Source organism: Mustelus asterias, chromosome 4 (assembly GCF_964213995.1).
Source record: "Mustelus asterias chromosome 4, sMusAst1.hap1.1, whole genome shotgun sequence".
In the NCBI taxonomy this organism is placed as follows: domain Eukaryota; kingdom Metazoa; phylum Chordata; class Chondrichthyes; order Carcharhiniformes; family Triakidae; genus Mustelus; species Mustelus asterias.
In genome coordinates, this window is record NC_135804.1 from 106778289 (window position 1) to 106801662 (window position 23374).

Sequence of the window (23374 nt, forward strand, 5' to 3'; positions counted from 1 at the left end):
AGACAGTTTGCCAGGTTAAACATATAGCCTTGTAGATTTTCCTGACTCTTATTCCAGGGGCATTTGTTTGGGGAGGTAGAGTGAGGAGAAAAGGTGGATCTGGGCCATAGGACAGGCGCATTGCAGAGCTATACATTGGGGATGAGGGGACTCCCTAGGTTCCCATCTCATTTTTCTTGGAACCTGGTTGTTGGGCAGTCAGTAGAAAGATGCTGTGGCTTGCCCCCAGAATCCTGATGAATGGGTGGCCAGCTAGGGTCATGAATGTAGGTTGAAGGATCCAAGGGAGCATAGGATTGGCCATTAACCTTGTGTAAGCCTTGCTGCCAGTACACAAGTACACACTGAGAATGATGCAGTTGTATTGAATCTATTGTTCAGAAAAGAGGTTAGATCAGAAGGAAAGGAATATCCCCCAGAGTTTTGGGAAGAAAAAATGTATGTTGATGAATGAAATGTACTCCTTTTTTACATTTTACAGAATGTTACTTGTTATATTGTTATATTAGTTACTACCTTTGCACGAACAACATTCATACTCTGCTGATAAATTGTGAAAGTTGTTTTGCAGCCTTAATAACCTCTGCTTCTTTTTGGTTCCTTTTGCAGACAAGTCTATTACTTACCCAGTATGCAGTTTAACGTTGTCTTGATTGACAAGTATGGCACAGACAGGGAACGTTATATTCAACCAGTCACATCCAGTGAGCTGTTTCCATTCATAGATAATTACCTACTCCAGACGGAGGAAAGAATTATCCTACAACAAAAGGAAAACTTCTGCAATTAAAGCTCAAACTTGACCAGTCTTCTCTACATTTTCACTCACAACAACTTGTATTTATATAGTGCCTGTAGCATAGTAAAATATTCTAAGGCGCTTCACAGGAACATTTTCAAACAAAATTTCACACTAAGATACATCGGGAGATATTTGTGTAGATGGCCAAAAGCTTGGTCAAAGAGCAAGTTTTTAAGGAGTGCCTTAGAAGAAGGAAGAGAAGCGGAGAGGTTTAGTGAGAGAATTCCAGAGCTTAGGACTTGTCATCTAAAGGCTGGAGTGACTGGTGGAATGGTTAAAATTGGGGATGCCCAAGAGGGCAGAATTGGAGGAGTACTGATGTCTTAGAAGCCCGTGGCATTGATTCATCTTTCTCATCAAATTGTGAAATCTCAGCCTCAGTCTGCAAGTTGCTCCATACACATTTATATCCTTTCCTCAACTTCTAATAGGGCCATTTCCGTCATTAGCCTTTGAAATTTGTTTTTTTTCCCCATTAGTACAACTTACCAAAGCTAATTTTCTGTAATCGCAGTTGATTTTTAAATACCTGTAATTGCAGTTTTGTAAATGTATATAATCACAAAACATTTTCTAAAACATAGGAATTTGAACAAACATGAAACATGAGATGACCAAGCCTGCTCCACCTGATGAATGGTACGCCATTTGGCCAATCACAGATGTTCCCTAATTTATTTACTCTCCTGAGAGACATGAAGAACCCCGAGGAAAATTCCAGAGAAAACTCTAAACTTTCTATGAAACTATCAATGATAACCTCCAGGATATCAATTTAATCTTTGATCCAACATCATCTAACACTGCCCACTTCCCAAAAACACTGATCAAATTTTTCTGCAAAGTTTTGGCCATCAATGCTGGCATGATCTTTTTTTAAATTCATTCACGGAATTTGAGCATCGCTCACAGGATCAACGTTTATTGCCCATTCTAATTGCCTTTAACTGAATAACTCACAAGGCCATTTCAGAGGGCAACTATATTCCTGTAGGTTTGAAGTCACATATAAGCCAGATGGGGTGTGATTTTCTTTCCAAAGGAACATTAGTGAACCAGATGGGTTATCGCAGCAATCCTGTATATGTTCACCATTGCTGATATTAGTTTTTAATTTCAAATTTCCTTTTTATTAACTGAATTTAAATTCCCCAGCTGCCGTGGTAGGATTTGAACTCCTGTCTTCAAATTGTTAATCCAGGCCTACGGGTTACTGGGCCAGTAACAGAAGCATTAAGCTACCATGACCCCTATCCTTATAACTGCTTTCCATTTGTTGATTTATGTTCAGCAATTTTTAAAAAATTACTCTTGTTTTGAAGGGAGTTCATTTCAATCTGCTATTCATTCAATTGTCATTTTGACAGTGAATTGCTGGGATTTCTCACAGAATCATAGAATTGTTAGGGTGCAGAATTAGGACATTTGGCCCATCATGTCTGCACCAGCTTTCCAAACGACCTATTGCCATTTCTTCGCCTTTTCCCTGTACCCCTACGCATTGTTTCTATTCAAATAATTATAAAATACCCTCTTGAATGCCTCAATGGAAGCTGCCTCCACCACACTTCAAGGCAGTACATTCCAGACCTGAACCACTCGCTGTGTGAACAAGTATTTTCTTACATCACATTTGCTTCTTTTGTAAATCAATTTAAACCTGTGCCCTCTCATTCTTGATCCTTTTCTTGCAGTTTCTCTCTATCTACTCTGTCAAACCATAATATGGCATAATACATTTTCAGAGGGACAAGATAATCTTATTAAAACCAACAATTCATCTCTTACAATAGATCTCAATTTCATACATCCAGCTTCATATTGTAATCTCTTTCTAAAGTTTGATCTACTTCCAATGTGAATGTAACTAAGTACAGGAATATGCTTAGCAGACCCGAAGGCCAAAGCCATCAGTATGGGCTTGAAATCCTTATTTTATTTCGATTAGAAAAGCACTAATATAATTGAATGCAGTCATTGTTATTAGGCGGATGAATGGTGTTTTTGGTAGCTGGCTGGACAGTGGTTTCCGACACAAGTCAGTGAATGTACCATCACATTCAAATTCTAGATGCTGAGTTGCTTGACAACTTGGAGGTTACAATTTTGAATTAACAGCTGCCTGGGCTGGAGACGTGGGTTTGACCTGCGAGAAGGGGAAGGTGCAATGAGTCATTGGAACACTTTAGCTGGAAGTTTCTAAGTGTGAGGTTAGCTCAGATTGACAGCATTTAACTCTCCAGACTGTCAGGTTAGCAGAGGGTTTGATCAATTCGAAATATGAGGAAGGATTCTTGTATGCAAGAGCCGCTTGCAAGGTTTATTCTAAAGTTAAGAGTTGGCTTATGGAAAGCAGCTTGGTTTTCCTGAGGATTCATAATTGGCATTGTTTGTGCTGAATACTGTCCATTTAGCTGTTCTGTGATAAATAAACTGCCTCCTGTTTTTTTAGCCAAAGTCTCAGTCTGATTGAGTGTTCAATCTGCCTATCAAAGATGTGGAGAATCAAATATTTCCTGAAAATACATCATTATTGTAAATGGTGTACAGTGAAAGTGGCTTTCTGATTAACCTTGATGTCACACTGTAAATTAACTTAATATTGCTGTAGTTAACAAGGATGCGGTCTAATTTTTGTTATATGGTCATGGGATGTGACCATCACTGACTAGGCCCACGTTTATTATCCATTCTTTATTCCATTGAGAAGGTGGTGGTGAGCAACCTTCTTGAACCACTGGAGCCTGTAAAAATGAGGCTACAGCCATGGCACTGTTAGAGAAGGAGTTCCAGGATTTTGACTCAGTGACAGTGAGGGAACTGCAATATAGTTCCAAATCAGGATGGGGAACTTGCAGCTGGTACTGTCCTTGCGCATCTGCTGAACTTGTTCTTGTCGGTGGTAAAGGTCATGACTTTGGAAAGTGCAGTTGAAGGAGCCTCGGTGAGTTCCTGCTGTGCATCTTGTAGATGGTACACACTGCTGCCACTGTGCATAGGTTATGAAGGGAGTGAATGCTTAAGGTGGTGGATGGGATGCCAATCAAGCATGCTGTTTTGACCTAGATAGGTCAAGCTTCTCGACTGGGGCTACACTCACCGAGGTAAGTAGAGTGTATTCCATCACACTCCTGACTTGTACCTTGTAGGTGAACAGACTTTGGAGAGCCAGGTGGTGCGTTAGTCACTGTAGTATTCCTAGCTTCTAACTTGCTCTTGTAATGACTGTATTTACATAGCTAGTCCTTCTGGACTCAGCCAGCTCAGTCAGTAGGGGCACTTGCGTGATGGCTATTGAAGCCCCCCAGTCAGAGTACATTCTGTGCTCTTGCCACCCTCAGTTTTTCTGCCAAGCGGTACTTAACATTGGAGGATTACTGCTTCATCAGCTGAGGGAGGTTGATTCATGGTGGTAGTCAGCAAGAAGTTTCCTTACTCATGTTTGAACTGATACCATGAGACTTCATGGGGTCCAGAGTCAATGTTGAGGGATTCCCAGGGCCACTCCCTCCCGACTGTATACACCTGTGCTGCCACCTCCACTGTGTTCATCCTGCCCGTGGTACATTTATTGCGGGAGTCCAGGACATTAGCTGTAAGGTATGATTCTGTGGGTGTAACTAAGTTGGGTGTTGCTTGACAATGTAAGGGAAAATAAAGACATAATTGCTAGCCTTGACATTCAACCAGCATGATCTGAGAAGTTGGAAATAGTGCTGATGTAAAATATGTTTATTTCTCAGTCTTTTAAAATTAAGCTTGCTGAACTGTGACAAGATTGAAACTAAACAAATGCCATCAGGATGGAACAAAGGTAGTACTGATAAAGAATATTATTTGTACATGGATTTATGAGTAAAGACCTTTGAGATTGTGCAATATCGGTAAGATGGATTCAAGTGTTCAAAAAAATCCTACAAGCATCTTACATCCATAGATAAGCATTAAACAGATCACTGGAACCTCGTTTGTCTGGGGTATCACAGTTTTCTCATGGAAAGATGGAAAAAAACTTAAGCGGGCCTGGGCGTTTTCTTAAAAGTGCAGGGATTTACTGATGATCTCCAAGAAGTCACTAGGGCACTGAGCAACAAGCCTTCACGCCATTATAGGGCACGAAAGAAATCAAAATGTAAAGATACAGCAATAAATGCTATAGCCTGGGAATTAAACCATTTCTTCATCCAGTAACACATTGACAATCAGTTACATCACTGTCAAAGTATACAATAATTCAGTTATAATAAAAAAATCTATATTTATTACAAAATGCTCAAAGTACAATAAATATTGCATTTTTCCAAATGTGTTTTTTAACACAATCATCCAGTGGTTACATCCACTGACATCAGGATAATTGGTTTTTCATGGAGTTTAACTGCTTCATACTTACGAAAGCAACTCAAGAAATATGTTCCTGTACGATGATGCTAAATAAGAACAGCGTCAGGTTATACCTGTCCACTTGTTGTCTAGACTCTTTAAGAATGGTCAATTTGGTAAAGTACTGGAATGTATCAGGTTCTGTTAATGTCTTCAGAAAAGGAGAGGGAACCTGTGGGGTGGCTGTTCCACAGATGCTGAAGTTCATAAAGTCATATTCAAGTCAAATACAAATTGGACTATTTCAATAATATCTGTACATTACAACTTGTTTTCTTCTTCCTCTTTTATGAAGGCAGGGTTATCATATGTATCTGTCACTGGTGGATGTTGAAATGTATTCAGCTCTGTATGATCCTGATTGAATCCACCATTATCATGACCCTTGAGATGTTTCTTCTGCACTTCTTCAAACAGCTGCAAGACCTTCAGTCAAAATGTACATAAAATTAATAAGCAGGTACTCAACACAATATTTGAACTTTAGGGCTAAAGAGATATTTATTCCCAGAATATTTTACTATATTTCTGTGATGGTTTAATGAATAAATATGATACCACACCCTATACACCAGATATTCCTGGTTTGACTCTTGATTTTTACAGTTACCAATCTTAGTTGTGAGGCCATGGGCACTTGGGGCCTATATGGATGTCAATACTTCTGGTTTACAAAGACTATTTCCTCGGGTGGATGGAGCTATTACAAGGGGGCATAACTATAGGGTTCATGGTGGGAGATAAAGGAAGGATATCAGAGGTAGGTTCTTTACGCAGAGAGTGGTTGGGGTGTGGAATGGACTGCCTGCAGTGATAGTGGAGTCAGACACTTTAAGAACATTTAAGCAGTTATTGGATAGGCACATGGAGCACACCAGGATGATAGGGAGTGGGATAGCTTGATCTTGGTTTCAGATAAAGCTCGGCACAACATCGTGGGCCGAAGGGCCTGTTCTGTGCTGTACTGTTCTATGTTCTATGTTCTGCAAGTATGTGTGGTGAGGCTTCTCACTCCTGACTGCTATTTAGTGTGGATGTGAGTATTAGATTTGGATGTGACAGTCTTCCTAGCAGCCTGCTGGCCCAGATCTCATCATTTGGATCCGAGGACTTGACACCCCAACAACAGAAAGGATTTCCAATAGAAAAAATGACAATTGTATTTTGAAAAATACACATGCTGTGAAGCCATTGTCCTTGCCTGTTGGCATTGCTGTATTGCAAACATTTCTTTATTCATTCATAAGACATGGGCATCGGCTGGCTGGCCAGCATTTATTGCCCATCTCTAGTTGCAAGAGGGCAGTTGAGAGTCAACCCCATTGCTGTGACTCTGGAGTCACGTGTAGGCCAATCCAGGTGGTAGATTTCCTTCCCAAAGGGCATTAGTGAACCAGATGGGTTTTTACAACAATCGACGATGGTTCTCAGTAGTTTCTTAATTCCAGATTTATTTTATTGAATTCAAATTCCATCATCTGCCATGGTGGGGTTCGAACCCAGGTCACCAGAACATTAGTTATGTTTCTGGATTAATAGTCTAGCGATAATGCCACTAGGCCATCCCCTCCCCCCCAAACAGTTGAAGCAATTAGTTTGATCTTGATCCCTTAAATTGGGCTGCAGGAACAAGTGGTCCTGCTAAGCTTGTGTTCATGTTTAGTGGGGTCTTCCCTCATTTGCATACTTTACTTAAAAACAGTTGCAACAGTTCAATAACTCAAGCATGGCTTTGTAATTGCACATTTGATAAACGAACTAGGTAGAACAATGGGAGGTGAAACGTAATACAACCAAGAACAAAATAATGCATACAGGAGAGAAAATGGACAACACACTTATGTCACCAATAGTACTGAAATAGTTAAGAATGAAGGTGAAAGAAACCTTTGGTTAGTCCACGCACCTTACACACTGTGCTCAGTTCTGCAACACAGACACAAGAAAAGCAATCTAAGGATAGACAGACTACAAAGAAGAAGCCCAAAACTGATTCTCGTGCTAAGGAAATGAGTTATGAGGAGAAAACTTGTGCTTTTCAACCTTAAGAGGAAACGTCTGGGGAGTGACCTTAAGACAGTAAATGGAACACACAAACCTGCAAGGTTACATTAAACTAAATGATGCGAATAGGACACAGATTCAACATTGTAAAAAACAAATGTAGCACGGATATCAGGAAGCTTTTCACACTGAGTGGTGGATACAGGGTGAGAATGAAAATCCTGGTAGTATTTAAGAATCAATGTGATAGTAAAATGGAGTTGGATGAGGGAGGAGGATAATTTGAGAGCCTTTCTGGATCTATAAATGAGGTGGAATCAAATGTCTTCCTCATTAGTAATAAATTTGTAAACCTTCAGTCTTTCATTATTTCAAACCGCTTAGAAGCAGACTTCTGAGCACATGTGTGACATCAAAGCAACCGGACATTATTCACAAATCATACCTGTGATTTGGGCACAAGACCAACTCTAAAGAAACCCAGTGTCCCTGACTCTATCTTGGTGCAATCCACAACTGTAGAGGCAATATTCTCCGGTGAAGGCCCATCACACAATACACCATCAACCTGGACCAGGGATAAAAATTGTCCGTAAGTGAGCAGCTATAATTTTACACACCATTGCGGAATTATTTTCAAAGAATTGTCAAAGAATAAGTTGTAAACAATAACAACCTTGTCGCCAAGTTTGGCGTAGACTTGATTGTGGTGGGTGGTGTCTGCTTCTCCTGTTGGGTTTGCTGATGTCACTGCAATAGGTCCCACCTGAATTTGTACAGGAAGAGATTAGTTAGTCCATCAGAGAAAGGCAGCCCAGGCTCAATCCTGTTCTGTACAGATTTCAGCCAAAGGGCTGAATTTTATAGGTGGGAAAGCAGGAGGGTAGACTTATAAATTAGGACAGCGTGACATTGGTGACATGCCCGCTGGCTACCCATCTGCCCCACCATTAATATACAAGTAGTGGGGGTGACATTCGGTGGGTGGCCCTCTGATGGCCAAATTGAGGCCATTAAGTGGGCAATTCTTGTCTGCTATTCTGATTTAATGGTAGGTGGGAGAGGCCAATATTCAATGTGCAATCTGGCAGGTTTAACTATGAGGCCATCTCCGTGGCCTATCTGCAATACCAGCAATGGCCATCACTCCTGTTGATATTGCAGGCATGCAGAGCTGCTGCTGTCTGGTCAGCAGTTCAATGAGGCAAGACCTCCTCTTGGAGATGGGCAGAATCCCACCTCATACTAATCAAAGGAAACACTAAAATGGGGTGAGCCAGCGAACCAGAGGGCTCACCCTCAATAATGTATAATCTAGCTCAGGGAGTCAGTAAGGGTTCAATAATGAACAAGTGAGAGGAAAATCAGTAATGGTTTTCTGCATCTGATGATTTGTCAATAACTGCTGCTGAAAAGTGTGAAAGTTAGATAAGACCTGAATTAAAATTCAGGTTAAATTCATGTTTCTCCAAGCCCCATAATAATTGGTTAAAAAAAATGCCACCCTGTTTTCTAAGTAATGTAGTTTCTAAGGGATACTAGTTTGGCTTCTCTATGGTCATTTTCACATATAAGGCTGGTACAGTGCATGTTCTACCAAATGGAAGCTCAAAATTTCATCTAGGTCCCAAATATATCACATACTCCTATTTAGGGTGAGGGCAGGGGATTCCTGCCTGTTACCAGCAAGAGTGGAAGCTACCAAAATGGGTCTACTCGACAATCACAAGGAATGGAAGCCTATTTTTGTTTTTTCAATGCAGTCTCTTTCACTATCCCATTCAGGATAATAAACAAAACAGCACTTAGGTGGAAATCCTCCTCATTTAGCAATTGGATTTAAAGATTTAACGTAAACTTCAACTAGCAGAGTACTGGATGAATCATTGGGCCCTATTTTACCATTTTGATTCTAAGTGCTGGCTGGACTTGAAACTGGGAGTGTTTCAGATCCGACTTTTAGACCCGTTCTGCAGCGCCCCCTTCGCACTCTACCTGTAAAAATATCAGCGATTCCGAATCGCGCTGCTCAAGCCTGTGGGCGGGGTTTAACACGGCCAAAACCTGCAGCTCCGATCAGCGCCTCCAACTGCGCATGTGCAGGAAAGAAAATGATAGAATGCAGCTCCCTTGCCACATCCCTCCCGGGCCAGATAATGCCTCCCCCTGCCCCCCCCCCCATCCCCCCACCACAGACATAGCCCCACCGCCCCCACCATTGCTGACCCTCTTATACCCCCACGCCCCTGCCACCCAGGCCGATCAAGCAGAGTGACAGCAGAACCCCCTTTCCCCCCCACTGATCTCAGGTCGAGTGGCAGCGGACCCCCCCCCTTCCCACCCCCCCACTGATCTCAGGCAGAGCGGCAGCAAAACCCCTCTTCCCCTCCACTGATCTCAGGCAGAGTGGCAGAGGACACCCCCCTCCCCCCCCCCCACTGATCTCAGGTAGAGTGGCAGCGGACCCCCCCCCCCCCCCCCCACTGATCTCAGGCAAAGTGGCAGTTGACCCCCCTTCCCCTCCACTGATCTCAGGCAGAGTGGCAGCAGACCCCCCTTCCTGCACCCCTTCCCCCCACTGATCTCAAGCAGAGAGCCATCGGACTCTAGGAACCTACTTCCTCACTAACTGGAACGCCCGAATCAGACTTTTGTGGAGCATGTCTGTTTTGCGCCGATTCTGGATGGGCGAACATGGTGGTAAAGGGGGAAGTGCCGGTAAGGTTGGGCGTGCAGCCCATTAAGTCAATTTAAATGCATGCAAATACATTTAAATGGCCGTCATACCCGTTTCGGGGACGGTCCCGATCGTGCCATTTTTGGGCCTTGGTAAAGGGGGAACCGGCGTGGAGGCAGGCGTGGATCATGCTACAGGCCTCATGCCTGACTTTACCAAGTTTTCACGCCTGAAAATGGGCGCAACGTGATGGTAAAATCGGGCCCATTGTGTTTCCAACTATTTAATAATCACAATCTGCTATCCATTAATTAGTGTATAATTCACTGAGAGGTGTCTAGTATTTCCTTTTTACATGTGATAGACTTTAAAATAAGACATTTTTATGTCATTGTAAATTTACCTCATTGACCTTTTCCATTGAAACATACAAAGGTTCTATAAAAGTTGCCACTGAATTAAGACACAACAATTCAAGAAAATAGCTCATATACTCAACAGCGTGGGAGCTATTTGGAGAATTAAGTATTTCACCTGATCAATGAGATGTGTAGTAACAGTGCAGTCTGGAATTCGAATGGCAATGCTCTGAGGAGTTCCAATGTATTTATCTGCATATTCCAGTCTGAATAAGTTCAACCATTCACCTTCAAATGATAAAGTTAGTTATTTTCTCACATTTATTTAACTGTGATTTAAACACAATGCTCTGTATTGCAACAAGGAGTATTGACATAATGGGACATGAATTCCAACAAAAAGGTTTGAGTCTGTGACACGTACAGAATATTTCTGTTCTAATCTTGACAAACAGTGAACTTTTCAATGGAGGTGAGACACTTCACCAAACTCAGGAAGTAAAAGCAGTGAGCGAGTCCTCCCAGGCTGCATTTTCAGACCTCCAGAAAGCTGGCTGAAGAGCAACACTGCAAGAGTACAGATTGCCCAAATGCCAACTGAACTGGAAAATGACACTTGACAGATTCAATGAGGAGAACAAATGAATCACGAAGGGAGAATATGGAATGTAACAAAGGGTCTTACCTCTGGGGATGACAAGACTGATAGACGAAGGCCAAACTTTCTGCATGAAGTCCCAGAGTAGAGGGTTTATCAGATGTTTTGCTGGTTCTAGTTGTGCGATATTAGAGATCCAGAGAGACATTGGCCTCTCTTTGGCCTGTTTCTTTGTACTGTGCAAATAAAAAAGGAAATAAAATCTCTCACTTTGTTTGTGTCTGTTGGTTCCATTCTTATAAATCTCAAAAGATCCCTTATATTGGGGGGTGGAGTTGGGGGCGCGGGGAGTGGGTGCGAGAATATGCCATTTAAGATAGGTTGGAGATAAAAGAGGAAATTGACTCGATCATCTTTCAATCCCCATGTATATCACTATTTATTTAATAAAAAATAATCAAGGAAGCGGTTCTGGATTCCTTAGAGGAGATTTTTAATCTGAGGGATGTTGTTACTTTACTTGTTACACCCCATGACAAATGAATTGAAACTTCATAAATATGGTGCGATCTACTCATGCGAAGACTTGACATTCCTTATTCTAATTTTAAGACCAGTCAATGCTGACCTAATGAGCGTTGAAATGAGATTTGCTACAATGTTACCATGTCAGTTTGGCAATAAATTGGACAAAATTATACTATATTTTCTCTAGTTGAATTTTCATGCTTTAAATCTCAGTTTTTTATAAACAGTAGCAAATCATCCCACACCCTGCTGTTTTCTGTGTCCGGATGTACTAAAGGTGTCTTGTCAGATTTATTACTGTGATGACCCTTTTCTGAAGGTACTACTTAAAAGAAAACAGAATGGAGAAAGATCATACTTGTAAGCCTTTTCCACAGCGTCAGGGCGATTGCAGGCTGCCACCAGCACATACACAGTGTCTGTTGGAACACCACATGTGCCTCCATTTTTCATAATCTCTGCAGAAAAGAAAAAGTTCTGATGTGTTTTCTTTATTTCATAAATCTGGAAAAAAAAGCATCAAAAACATTTCTGCCGAAGATTTTTGTTTTGGAGTAGGAAACTGTAAGGTTTTGTGGGAATTCTGACTAATTGATCACCAGGTGAAAGACACTGAATACCAGGAAGTACTAGTGAAACAATGGAAAGCCAGGAATGAATGGAAACCAGATAAAATACTGATGGAAAGAATCGGAGATTACAATACAGGAGAAGGCATTGGCCCATCAAACCGAGGCCAATGCATACTGTCACACTGGAGTTACTAGTCTAATCTTGTGTGCTCACCCTTTCCTCATATTGTTTTATATCTTGCCTTTTTAGATATTTATTATCATTTAAATGTATGGGAACAATGGAAAAGAAAATTCTAACACTTCATTCTTCTCATGATAATGCTGAGCCAATGTTTCTAATCTGTTTGCATTTTTCTGTCACCTTTCTTACTGTTTGCCAAGACTTAATATTGCATCATTAGCAAACTCAGAATGTACTTATTTTATGTGGGCATCCCTGGTGGGGACAGCATTTATTAGCCATTCCAAACTGCCCTCCAGTTCAGAGGGCATGTGAGAGTCAACCACATTTCTGTGAATCTGGAGTCACATGGAAACCAAACCAGGTAAGGGGGGCAGATTTCCTTCCCTAAAGGACATTACTGAACCAGATGGGTTTTTATGACAATCAACAATGGTTTCATTGTCATCATCATTAGACTTTTAATTCCAGATTTTTATTGAATTCATATTTCACCATCCACCATGGTGCGATTTGAACCCGTGTCCCCAGATCTTGCACTAAGTCTCTGGATTACTAGTTCAGTGACAATACCACTATGCCATCGCTTCCTACCCCCTCCTCTCTACTGTTTATATCTTAATCAATTATATAGACTGTATAAGTAGGTTCAAGAGCCAACAGGGTACTTTATGGAAGGTGTTTATCATGTTCCTAAACAAATTTGCACTCCTAGAGCAGCATGGTGGCACAGTGGTTAGCATTGCTGCCTCACAGCGCAGAGACCCAGGTTCAATTCCAGTCTTGGGTGACTGTGTGGAGTTTGTACGTTCTCCCCATGTCTGCTTGGGTTTCCTCCAGGTCCTCCTCCCACGCTCCAAAGATGTGCGGGTTAGGTTGAATGGCCATGCTGCATTGCACCTTAGACTAGCAGGGTAAATATGTGGGGTTACAAGGATAGGATCTGGGTGGTATTGTTGGCATTGCAGGCTTGATGCACTGAATGGCCTCCTTCTACACTGTATGGATTTTATATTATTACTTCACAAACCATTTCCAATACATCAGGAAACACACCAGACATAGAGCAGATTTAAAACTATCAGTCTAGTAATTATGCAATTAGTACTTGCAGGGAATAACCACCTGCCTTAGAGATTAAATTTAAGGCATATCAATGTACAAAATAATTTAGTAACATGTTTCTCTGTCTATCCTTACATATATGAACACAATTGTGAGTTGGCAGAGTTTGTACTTAACATTTTCTTAAGTGTTCGTCTGAACCTTACCTGCAATTTTTCTGACTGAGCTGGTTTTTCTTGAAGACAAATGAGGGCATTTGGAGCTGCCCTGTCCAAAACCACACAGGTTCGCCCAGGCATGCCCTAAGGGCAACTGGGGACTCTCAAAGCTCTGGTTAAAGAGGGTGGCCAGAAAGCAGTAAAAGCTAACCAAACCAAAAATGATGGTGACCCCAATATCATATCCAAAAGGATTTGAATTAATAGCATCCAATAGGAAGCTGATCAGAATTAACTGAAAGCTGAGAGAAAAGGCAAACCACGCTGCATTAAGAAAGCAAGTCCCTATCACCACAAAGCAATTAAAAAGCAGGAAGCAAATAATTCCTACTGAAATACTAAACCCCCTAGTGGAACCGTAAAGACCACCGTATCTGGTCAAACCCCAGATTATCCATATTAGACCATACAAAATGAAAGCACAACTTTCCAGGGTTTTACCCCGAGAAAAAGAGATTGAACCACAAAGAAGCTGCAAGACTCCCCCAGGAATGACTATCCAGGGCAGGACCACAGTGGCTAAAGGTGCAGAAGCATTGACTGATGCAGTGATGGCAAAGGCAGCCACAACATTGCAGGCATGAGCTAGGATCTCAGCATCTGAATATCTGGAGTATCCCAAATAAGGACTATGGGTATCTTTGTCTGACTTCAGAGTTAATGCATTCATTCTAATGATTAAACCCTTTATGATCCCCTTTCCAGTGGGAATAGTGAAGGATCCAGTACTATTGAAAAGAGAAACTAACATTAAGCAAGCAGATGCCACAAATATGGCCACACTGACACCTTGTGCACCACCGTGAAAAAAGCCATTTGGGTGAGCTGCCACTGCAATACAATAGGAAACAAAAAAAAGCAAATAAATTCCATCAACAAGACTTTTACTTGTCAGAAACAGAGCCAGAACAAAGAAAAGGATAGCAAGAACAATGGGGACTGGAACTGGGAAGAAGGGCTGGTCGTCTTGCCAGAGCTTGTAAAGAAAAGCGTAGCCTTCTGCAAATTTTAATATGGAGGTAAAACCAAAGAATGTAGCAGTTAGGCTATCATTGGCTCTATAAGACAGAACACAAACAACAATTTGATAGACAGCTGCCGTCCAAAGCCAGGGGACTTGGCCAACAAACAGATTGGAAGTTACACCTAAAACCTGGCATCCTAATACACTGGCAGATAGCATATTTGTCATGTACCCCAGAACTACTGTGTCATTTTTGATGCTTTCTGATTTCAGAGAGGAATTATTTTTAGGCAGACTAGCCCCTGGGAAAATGATTTTTCCTTTAGTTAAGAATGCAGAAACACGACCCAGCCCAAAGTAAAGCCCCATAGAGGATACAATCAAATAATTTGAAGCTACCGCAGAACGCCCAAACGATTGATCATATAAACTGGCAATTTCATGGGCAGTAGCAAGAGAAATGGCAAAAGCAATCACAGCAAGGATCGCTTCCTTTTGGATTAACCCCACCAGCCCAATGATGAAGAGCCCTAAGGTGAAAGCTGAGTAGCCAGGGACAAGAGCATTCCTGATCCCATCACCTTGAATTACTTTCTCCCCAATCAAGATATGAATAAGACCAGATCCACACCAGAGAGCTGATACTGTCAGGCACAGGTTCACAAAAAGCACAGCATGTCTTGAACACTTCCTTATGCCTGCAGGGGAAAAAAAGAAAAAGTAAAGGAGACTAAAGAAGCATCTTACACATATACATACATATTCACTGAGTTACATTGCACCCAAACAGGTCATTTGCCACAATAGTCTATGCTGGCATTTATGTTCTACACTAGCTTACTTCCACCCCACTTCATCCAAGCCTATCCTTCTATTTCATGCTCCTCCTGTGCTTATCTAGTTTTCCCTTAAATGCATCAATGCTACTTGTCTCAACTACTCCTGAATTCCCTATTGGATTTATTAGTGACTATCTTCATAGAGAATCCCTGCAGTGCAGAAGGAGGCCATTTGGCCCATCGAGTCTGCACCGACCACAATCCCACCCAACCTCTATCCCCGTAACAACACTTATTTACCCTGCTATTCACCCTGACGAGAGATGGCAATTTAGCATGGCCATTCAACCTAACCCGCACATCTTTGGACATCTTCTATCGATGATTTCTAGTTTTGGATTTGCCGACAAATGGAAACAGTGGGCGAGATTTTCCCGCTGCTCCCACCAGCAGGATCTTCCAGTCTAACTGACAATGGCCTCCTGCCATGGGTTCCCTGGCAGCGGAGGATGCAAACAACAGAAAACAACATTGACAATGGCAAGACGAGAGGGTCCCACCACTGGCCCATGGTGGGCCACCTCTGCCATTGTAAAACACGCTATGGGGGGTGGGAGGGGGGTGGGGGCACGTGGAATATCCCGCGCATCCTTTCCACATCTACTCTATCTTAGAGATCTTAAAGATCTCTATCAGGTTACCCCTCAGCTATCTATTTTCTTGAGTAAAGACCCCCAACCTGTTGGAATGGCTATAACCTCTCAGTGCTGGAATCATCCCTGTGAATCTTTTTCACAGTTTCTCCAATGCCCCTGTATCCTTTTATTATATGAAGGCCAGAACTGTGCACAGTAAACGCGGTTCAACAAGGTTCACTCAAGGTTAATATAACATCTTTGTTTTTCAGTAAATTCAATCTAAAAAATCAACCCTATTGCTGGTTTATTACTTTTACTGGCCTTATTAATATGCATTACTATTTTCTAGTTAGTTTTGTACCTATATCCCTTGATCCCTTTTCTCTGGCTCTTATTATCCAAGCAATATGTTACCTCCTCATTCTTCCTACCAAAATGCACCACCTCACACTGTACATTTTTCCTCTGTTTACAACACTTCTCATTTTGGTGTCATTTGCAAATTTGAAATTGTACCAATTCCAAATCATTAATGCATGAACGACAGAGATCACAGCAACAACCACTCCCTGTGGAACCACACTTCCCAGCTTTTGCCTATGGAGCTAATCTTAATCCCTACTCTCCATTTTTTCTTTTATAGTCAACATACACACAGGCATCTACATAAGTCTTTAATGAGCTCCCATTCCACTTTATCTAGGTTTCTTAATATATTTCTAAACAGTTATTGTTAGCTTTCATGTCTTTTAAAAGCTTTTTTTCATATTCCCATCATACATCAATTTTTTGTATTGGTGTCTTTTTATATACCTTTCAGTCTGAAAGATATGGAGGCGCTCTTACTGGTTCATCCCGCTGGTCGATCAGCGTAGTGAGCCGGTGAGATTGGGCAAGAGGCAAAAAAATCAGGGTCACACCCAGTTTTTCACCTCTTGCGATTACCAGCCCTGTTTTGCCGGCAAAATCAGCTTTGGAAATCAAGTTCAATTTTCATTACCTTATTTAAATATCATTAGTGAGTCCCGAACGCTATCATCCAGACTCACTTGCCCTTAAATGCTCATCTATCGAGGTACTCAATGGCAACGATCATGTATGGTCCCCACCAATGGAGACCCGATGTAATGGACTTACTGGTGGGAATGGAGGCCATTGAAGCACCTTGGGTGGTTGGGGGCAGGGCCGGGCAGTGCCCACTGGGCACCTTGGCACTGTCCACCAGACACTGGGCAGTGCCAAGGAGTCGGGACCTGAGGGGGTGGGCATGAAGGGGTAGGCCCATGTTGGGGGTAGGGTCATGGAGGTGGGGGGGGGGGGGGGGGGGTGGAGAGCTGCACATGGGAGATAGGGAGTACTCTGAAGAGAAGGCTTTGGAGATTGGCATTGGTCAGGACGGCGATTGAGGGGGGTGGGGAGGGACGCGGGGGTGTGGTGGGGATCACTGATGTCCAGGGCAGTGATCAGGGAGTGCGACGATGTCTGGGGGTATGGGGTGACAGGAGATCTCCCAGTGTGCATGCAGCCCACTGGGAGATCAGGGCACCTGCGCAATGGCACCCCTAGAGCTCAGCAGTCATTTTCCGGGTGATATTAGGCTCCGTCCCGCCCTACTGGTGAGAATCACATCTGGGCTTTTTTCTCTTCTTTGTGCCGTATGATTGGCAGCTTGCCCCAAAAAAATCAGTGCAATTCTCTCCCATTTTAATACTCGTTCGGCACTTCGAATTTTAAAGGTAAGATCATCCCCGTGAACTTTTTCTCACATTCTTTGAGTTGGATACTGTCTCTCACCTCACGTGTTGCCTTAATTTCTTAACTCCAGGAGTTGTCTTTTAGGGATATATATTAGTTTCGTATTTTACCAAACATTTCATTTCTTATTCTTTTAAAGTTTGTCTTAAATCGATTTACTCCAGATAACCCTGCAAGTACTATGTGCAACATTAATGTAGGAAATGTGGTGGCCAATTTGCACATAGCAAGATCCCACAAACAGCAATGTGATAAAGACCATGGAATCTGTTTTAACAGTGACGTTCGAAGTATAAATGTAGGTCAGAGCACGGGGAGAATCTATCTGCCCTTCTTCAAACTAATACCTACTGGAGTGGGCAGGTGGGAGCCTCAGTTGAATGTATCATCCCAGAATGTGTTCTAAATGAAGTGAATTAAAAGGTTCAAGAGATGCCATGCCCATCTTCCATCAATATGAGAATCAGTGAGTTTTCAGTAGCATCATCCTAGCTTTCACAAAGGCTTATTTGAATTGTAAATTCATGTTGATGATTATCTGAATGTATCAGCTGTAGTCACCTGGTGGTTGAATAGGGGAATGCAGCAACTTATGTAGTGGCAATGAATCATATCGACCAGAAATGTAACCAGCTCTAATGTTGGTCTAAAATATAAAGAGAAAATGCTGGAAAAACTAAGCACCTGTGAGGAGAGAAACTGAGTTAACATTTTGAGTCCAATATCATTCTGAAATGGCAAGTGGCTGGAAGGTTGGGTCATGCTTGGAGACTGAGTGAAGGTGTTCTGCAAAGCCGTCACCCAGTCTGTGCTTAGAGGAGACCACATTGTGAGCAGGAAATACAGTCGACAGATAGAAAGATGTGCAAGTAAATCACTGCTTCACCTGGAATGAGTGCTTGGGACCTTGGAGAGTGAGGAGGCAGGAGGCAAAGGGTTACACCTTCTGTGATTGCATGGCAAGGGGATGAGGTATTGGGGGTATTAGTGAATTGGAACAGGGTGTCCTACACCTTTTATTCAGAGGAGAAATTGTTCAATGGGAGAATAAGTTCAACCAGGTGGCATGGTGGCACAGTGGTTAGCACTGCTGCATCACAGTGCCAGGGACCCGGGTTCGATTCCCGGCTTGGGTCGCTGTCTGTGCTGAATCTACATGATATCCCCGTGTCTGTGTGGGTTTCCTCCAGGTGCTCTGGGTTCCTCCCACAGTCCAAAAGATTTACTGGTTAGGTGAATTGGCCATGTTACATTCTCCTTCAGTGTAACACGAACAGGCGCTGGATTGTGGCGACTAGGGGATTTTCACAGTAACTTCATTGCACTGTTAATGTAAGCCTACTTGTGACACTAATAAATAAACTTTAAGAGGGTGGTGGTGGATGGGGATTGTTCAGGTGAGAAGCAGAGATTCCTAGACCGTCCTGGTGAGGATGGAGGTGTTGGGGGATTGGACATCCAGAGTGATGGGGAGGCCATTAGAGTCAGGGAACTGGAAATTGTTGAAATGGCGTAGGGCATCAGAGGAATCAGGAATGTGTATGGGAAGAAACTGGACAAAGGGAGAAAAAAAGAGAAGATAGGAAGAAATCATTTCAGTGGGGCAGGAGCAGGCCCCACAGTTGTTTGGTTGAACTGTTTGCCTTTTAATTCTGCTGTGTTGTAAAGTTAGCTGATTTTACCTAGTGTAGAAGCTGGGGCAGTGTGGATATATCCTTGGGCCAGAGAGAAGGAAATAACCATAGCTCCTGCTCAATATTCAGTGACCTCTACATAAAAGTGCTATGTGTAGATTTTGGGTGAGACTTCTGGTTGGATTTGACTCTGAAGTCTGTTTGGTTAAGAGTCAGTTTATATTGTTTAGGCTTGCTCTGGTTTCTCTTGATCCTATAAATATTTTTTTAGGCTTGCATATGAAGGAGACAGTGTGAATGAGGGCCGTAAGAGAGAGAAGAAGCAGTTAAACTGGAACAGCTGCCAACCATGCTCTGGGACCAGGTGAAAACAGCGAATAGTGACCGCTGACAAGCTGGCCCCTGTCCGTTGGAAACAATTGATTCCGGGTTTCCCCAGAGTTGAATCCCACCAGAAATTGGCACTTTAACAGGGAAAATTTGGGGTAAGAAATAGATGATCAAAGTAAATGTCCTAATTCTGGTCCTATGTCTGATAGTCTGGTGGGACTGCTTTGGGTGAAATTCTCTCAGAAAGTACCGAAGGAAAGTGGAGGATTTTCAAGGAATGTTTGTCTGGAGCTCTGCATGACAACGTTCTGATGAGACAGGGGGGTGTTGGTAGGGTACGGGAACCGTGGTGCACGAAGGTTGTGATGAACCTGGTGAATAAGAAAAGAGAGGCGTACAGAAGGTTCAGAGAGCTAGGAGGTGTTAAGGATTTAGAGGAGTATACGGGATGTAGGAAGGAGCTTAAGAAGGAAATTAGGAGAGCGAGAAGGGGTCATGAGAAGGCCTTGGCGGGTAAGATTAAGGAGAATCCCAAGGCTTTCTACAAATATGTCAAGAGTAAAAGGATGAGATGTGAAGGCATAGGACCCTTAAAAGGTGAAGGGGGAAAAGTTTGTGCGGAACCGTTAGAAATGGCGGAGCTGCTTAATGAATACTTTACCTCGGTATTCACGGTGGAAAGGGATCTGGGTGGTTGTACTGCTGGTTTGCGGTGGACAGAAAGGATCGAGCATGTGGACATAAAGAAAGAGGATGTGTTGGAACTATTGAATGGCATCAAGGTTGGTAAGTCGCCGGGACCGGATGGGATGTACCCCAGGTTACTGTGGGAGGTGAGGGAGGAGATTGCGGAGCCTTTGGCGATGATCTTTGCATCGTCGATGGAGACGGGAGAGGTTCCGGAGGATTGGAGGATTGCAGATGTGGTCCCTATATTCAAGAAAGGGAACAGGGACAGCCCGGGAAATTACCGACCGGTGAGTCTAACCTCAGTGGTTGGTAAGTTGATGGAGAGGATCCTGAGAGACAGGATTTATGATCATCTAGAGAAGTTTAGTATGATCAAAAGTAGTCAGCACGGCTTTGTCAAGGGCAGGTCGTGCCTTACGAGCCTGGTTGAGTTCTTTGAAAATGTGACCAAACACATTGACGAAGGAAGAGCGGTGGATGTGGTCTATATGGACTTCAGCAAGGCGTTCGATAAGGTCCCCCATGCAAGACTTCTTGAGAAAGTGAGAGGGCATGGGATCCAAGGGGCTGTTGCCTTGTGGATCCAGAACTGGCTTGCCTGCAGAAGGCAGAGAGTGGCTGTGGAGGGGTCTTTCTCTGCATGGAGGTCAGTGACCAGTGGAGTGCCCCAGGGATCTGTTCTGGGACCCTTGCTGTTTGTCATTTTCATAAATGACCTGGATGAGGAAGTGGAGGGATGGGTTGGTAAGTTTGCTGACGACACCAAGGTAGGTGGTGTTGTGGATAGTTTGGAGGGATGTCAGAAGTTGCAGCGAGACATAGATAGAATGCAAGACTGGGCGGAGAAGTGGCAGATGGACTTCAACCCGGATAAGTGTGTGGTGATCCATTTTGGCAGATCCAATGGGATGAAGCAGCAGTATAATATGAAGGGTACCATTCTTAGCAGTGTAGAGGATCAGAAGGACCTTGGGGTCCGGGTCCATAGGACTCTTAAATCGGCCTCGCAGGTGGAGGATGCGGTCAAGAAGGCGTACGGCGTACTGGCCTTCATTAATCGAGGGATTGAGTTTAGGAGTCGGGAGATAATGCTGCAGCTTTATAGGACCCTGGTTAGACCCCACTTGGAGTACTGCGCGCAGTTCTGGTCACCTCATTACAGGAAAGATGTTGAAGCCATTGAAAGGGTGCAGAGGAGATTTACAAGGATGTTGCCTGGATTGGGGGGCATGCCTTATGAGGATAGGTTGAGGGAGCTTGGTCTCTTCTCCCTGGAGAGACGAAGGATGAGAGGTGACCTGATAGAGGTTTACAAGATGTTGAGAGGTCTGGATAGGGTAGACTCTCAGAGGCTATTTCCAAGGGCTGAAATGGTTGCTACAAGAGGACACAGGTTTAAGGTGCTGGGGGGTAGGTACAGAGGAGATGTCAGGGGTAAGTTTTTCACTCAGAGGGTGGTGGGTGAGTGGAATCGGCTGACGTCGGTGGTGGTGGAGGCAAACTCGTTGGGGTCTTTTAAGAGACTTCTGGATGAGTACATGGGATTTAATGGGATTGAGGGCTATAGATAGGCCTAGAGGTGGGGATGTGATCGGCGCAACTTGTGGGCCGAAGGGCCTGTTTGTGCTGTGGCTTTCTATGTTCTATGTAATCATTGTGCTTGATATTGGGGAACGTTCCAACTGGAGAATGTGCTGAACACAAAGCAGAGAGGAGTTTACATTGTAATCCAACAGACTGGAATGCTACTAAATAACTTTATGATGGCAGTACATCGTTACTTACCAGTATAGCATAGAAGAGCCGCCACGATAAGTAGCAAAACTCCGAGAGCCGAGCTGGGAATCAGCGGGACTGTGCTGTAGTGACTCACAGCCAGCAACAGAGCACCTGGCACACACAAAAACAGGGAAATAAAGAAGGAGGTTTCTTTTTAAAGTTGGAAGAAAACACTTTCATGAGTTAACGAGAACCGTGCATTTTCAGCATTTACCTGCACATGTAGCCAGGATCCCCACGGAATAGTGCAGCGTCTCGCTTACTTCATGCGCTTGCGGCATCTCAAGTTTTGGAAGTTTAAAAATGTATTGAAAAGTTGCTGTCTGATCTGACCTCTGAAATGTGATCAGATGCTTCAATATCTCAGAGAGGAGCCTGTTTAATCTCTGTACTGCATTATACTGCTGCCTACACCTCGGCTCCTGCTTTAGCCAACAGAAGCCTTGCTGCTCTTTATATCAACTCTTTCATATCCTCCTCTGAGTCACCCAACACGCCTATTGGATATGCAAATCTAGCAGGAAACTTCCAACAGGAGCTGGCTTTCACAAAAAGCTGTTTGTCTTCATACAGGATATTTTTTATCACACAAATCCATTCGTTCTCACATCTTCTAGAACCATGAGTGAAATGAAAAGATATTTTTAAATATAAAACGTTGGCATCTGTTTTATAATGAACTAGAATAAGAAACCTGTCACATCCGAGGTACGAGGTATCTCCTGAGGGAAATGCTGAATGATAAATAGGCTGAATTGCTCTTTCTGCTTTTAAAAAAAATGATGTGGAGATGCCGGCGTTGGACTGGGGTGAACACAGTGAGACTTCTCACTACACCAGGTTAAAGTCCAACAGGTTTATTTGGTAGCAAATACCATAAGCTTAATGAACAGGGAGGAGGAACAGCGGGAGGAAAAACAGCGGGAGGAAAAAAAGTAACAACCTTCTGAAGGTGGCACCGAAACAGCAATCTTTAAACAGGAACAAAATCAACGTTGGGTTTGTTGGGGTGGGGGTAGCAATTTATACTCACAGGGAGGTGACACTCTATGGTCCCATTAACCGGACGGTCAGCTCCTGTGACTGGGGCAGTTCCACCAGCCAGAACATGAACCTTCCCCCCGGCCCCCTACAGATTCTGACCCACGGGCTGGGGTTTGTGTTATTTATCATTGCCAACATTTGCAAATCATTCTCCAGAAGGGAAACGTTGGAAATCTGAAATAAACCAGACGATCGAGGCTGCCGAATTCTACCATTTCCCCGTGAACCCCAGGATCTGGAGAAATCCAGAGCAGTGTTAGTTAACATTAGGAGCCAACGTTACTGAACAAGACCCGGTTACCGGGTTTAGTAGAATTACCAGGGCAGAAAGGCCACCCTCCACTGACATAGGGCAATACAACTGGAAAAAT

General features: G+C 43.2%; 2 protein-coding genes across 2 annotated transcripts in view; one reads left to right on the forward strand and one right to left on the reverse strand.

The window, feature by feature from the left end:
- The window catches only part of srpx2 (sushi-repeat containing protein X-linked 2), a 50690-nt gene extending 44936 nt beyond the window's left edge, over positions 1 to 5754 (forward strand). The window contains exon 8 of the mRNA XM_078210363.1: positions 610 to 5754. Within this exon, the coding sequence (XP_078066489.1) occupies positions 610 to 790 (181 nt within the window). The 3' untranslated portion in view covers positions 791 to 5754. The remainder of the gene's footprint in view (positions 1 to 609) is intronic.
- LOC144492363 (uncharacterized) lies at positions 5447 to 22254 on the reverse strand. The gene is made up of 9 exons (XM_078210362.1): positions 22174 to 22254; positions 21966 to 22070; positions 13379 to 15052; positions 11710 to 11809; positions 10911 to 11059; positions 10401 to 10513; positions 7866 to 7955; positions 7635 to 7757; positions 5447 to 5611 (listed from the first exon to the last, which is right to left on the reverse strand). The coding sequence occupies exons 1-9, from the start codon at positions 22238 to 22240 to the stop codon at positions 5447 to 5449; spliced, it is 2586 nt and encodes an 861-aa protein (XP_078066488.1). The 5' UTR covers positions 22241 to 22254.
- Positions 22255 to 23374: the final 1120 nt, after the last annotated feature.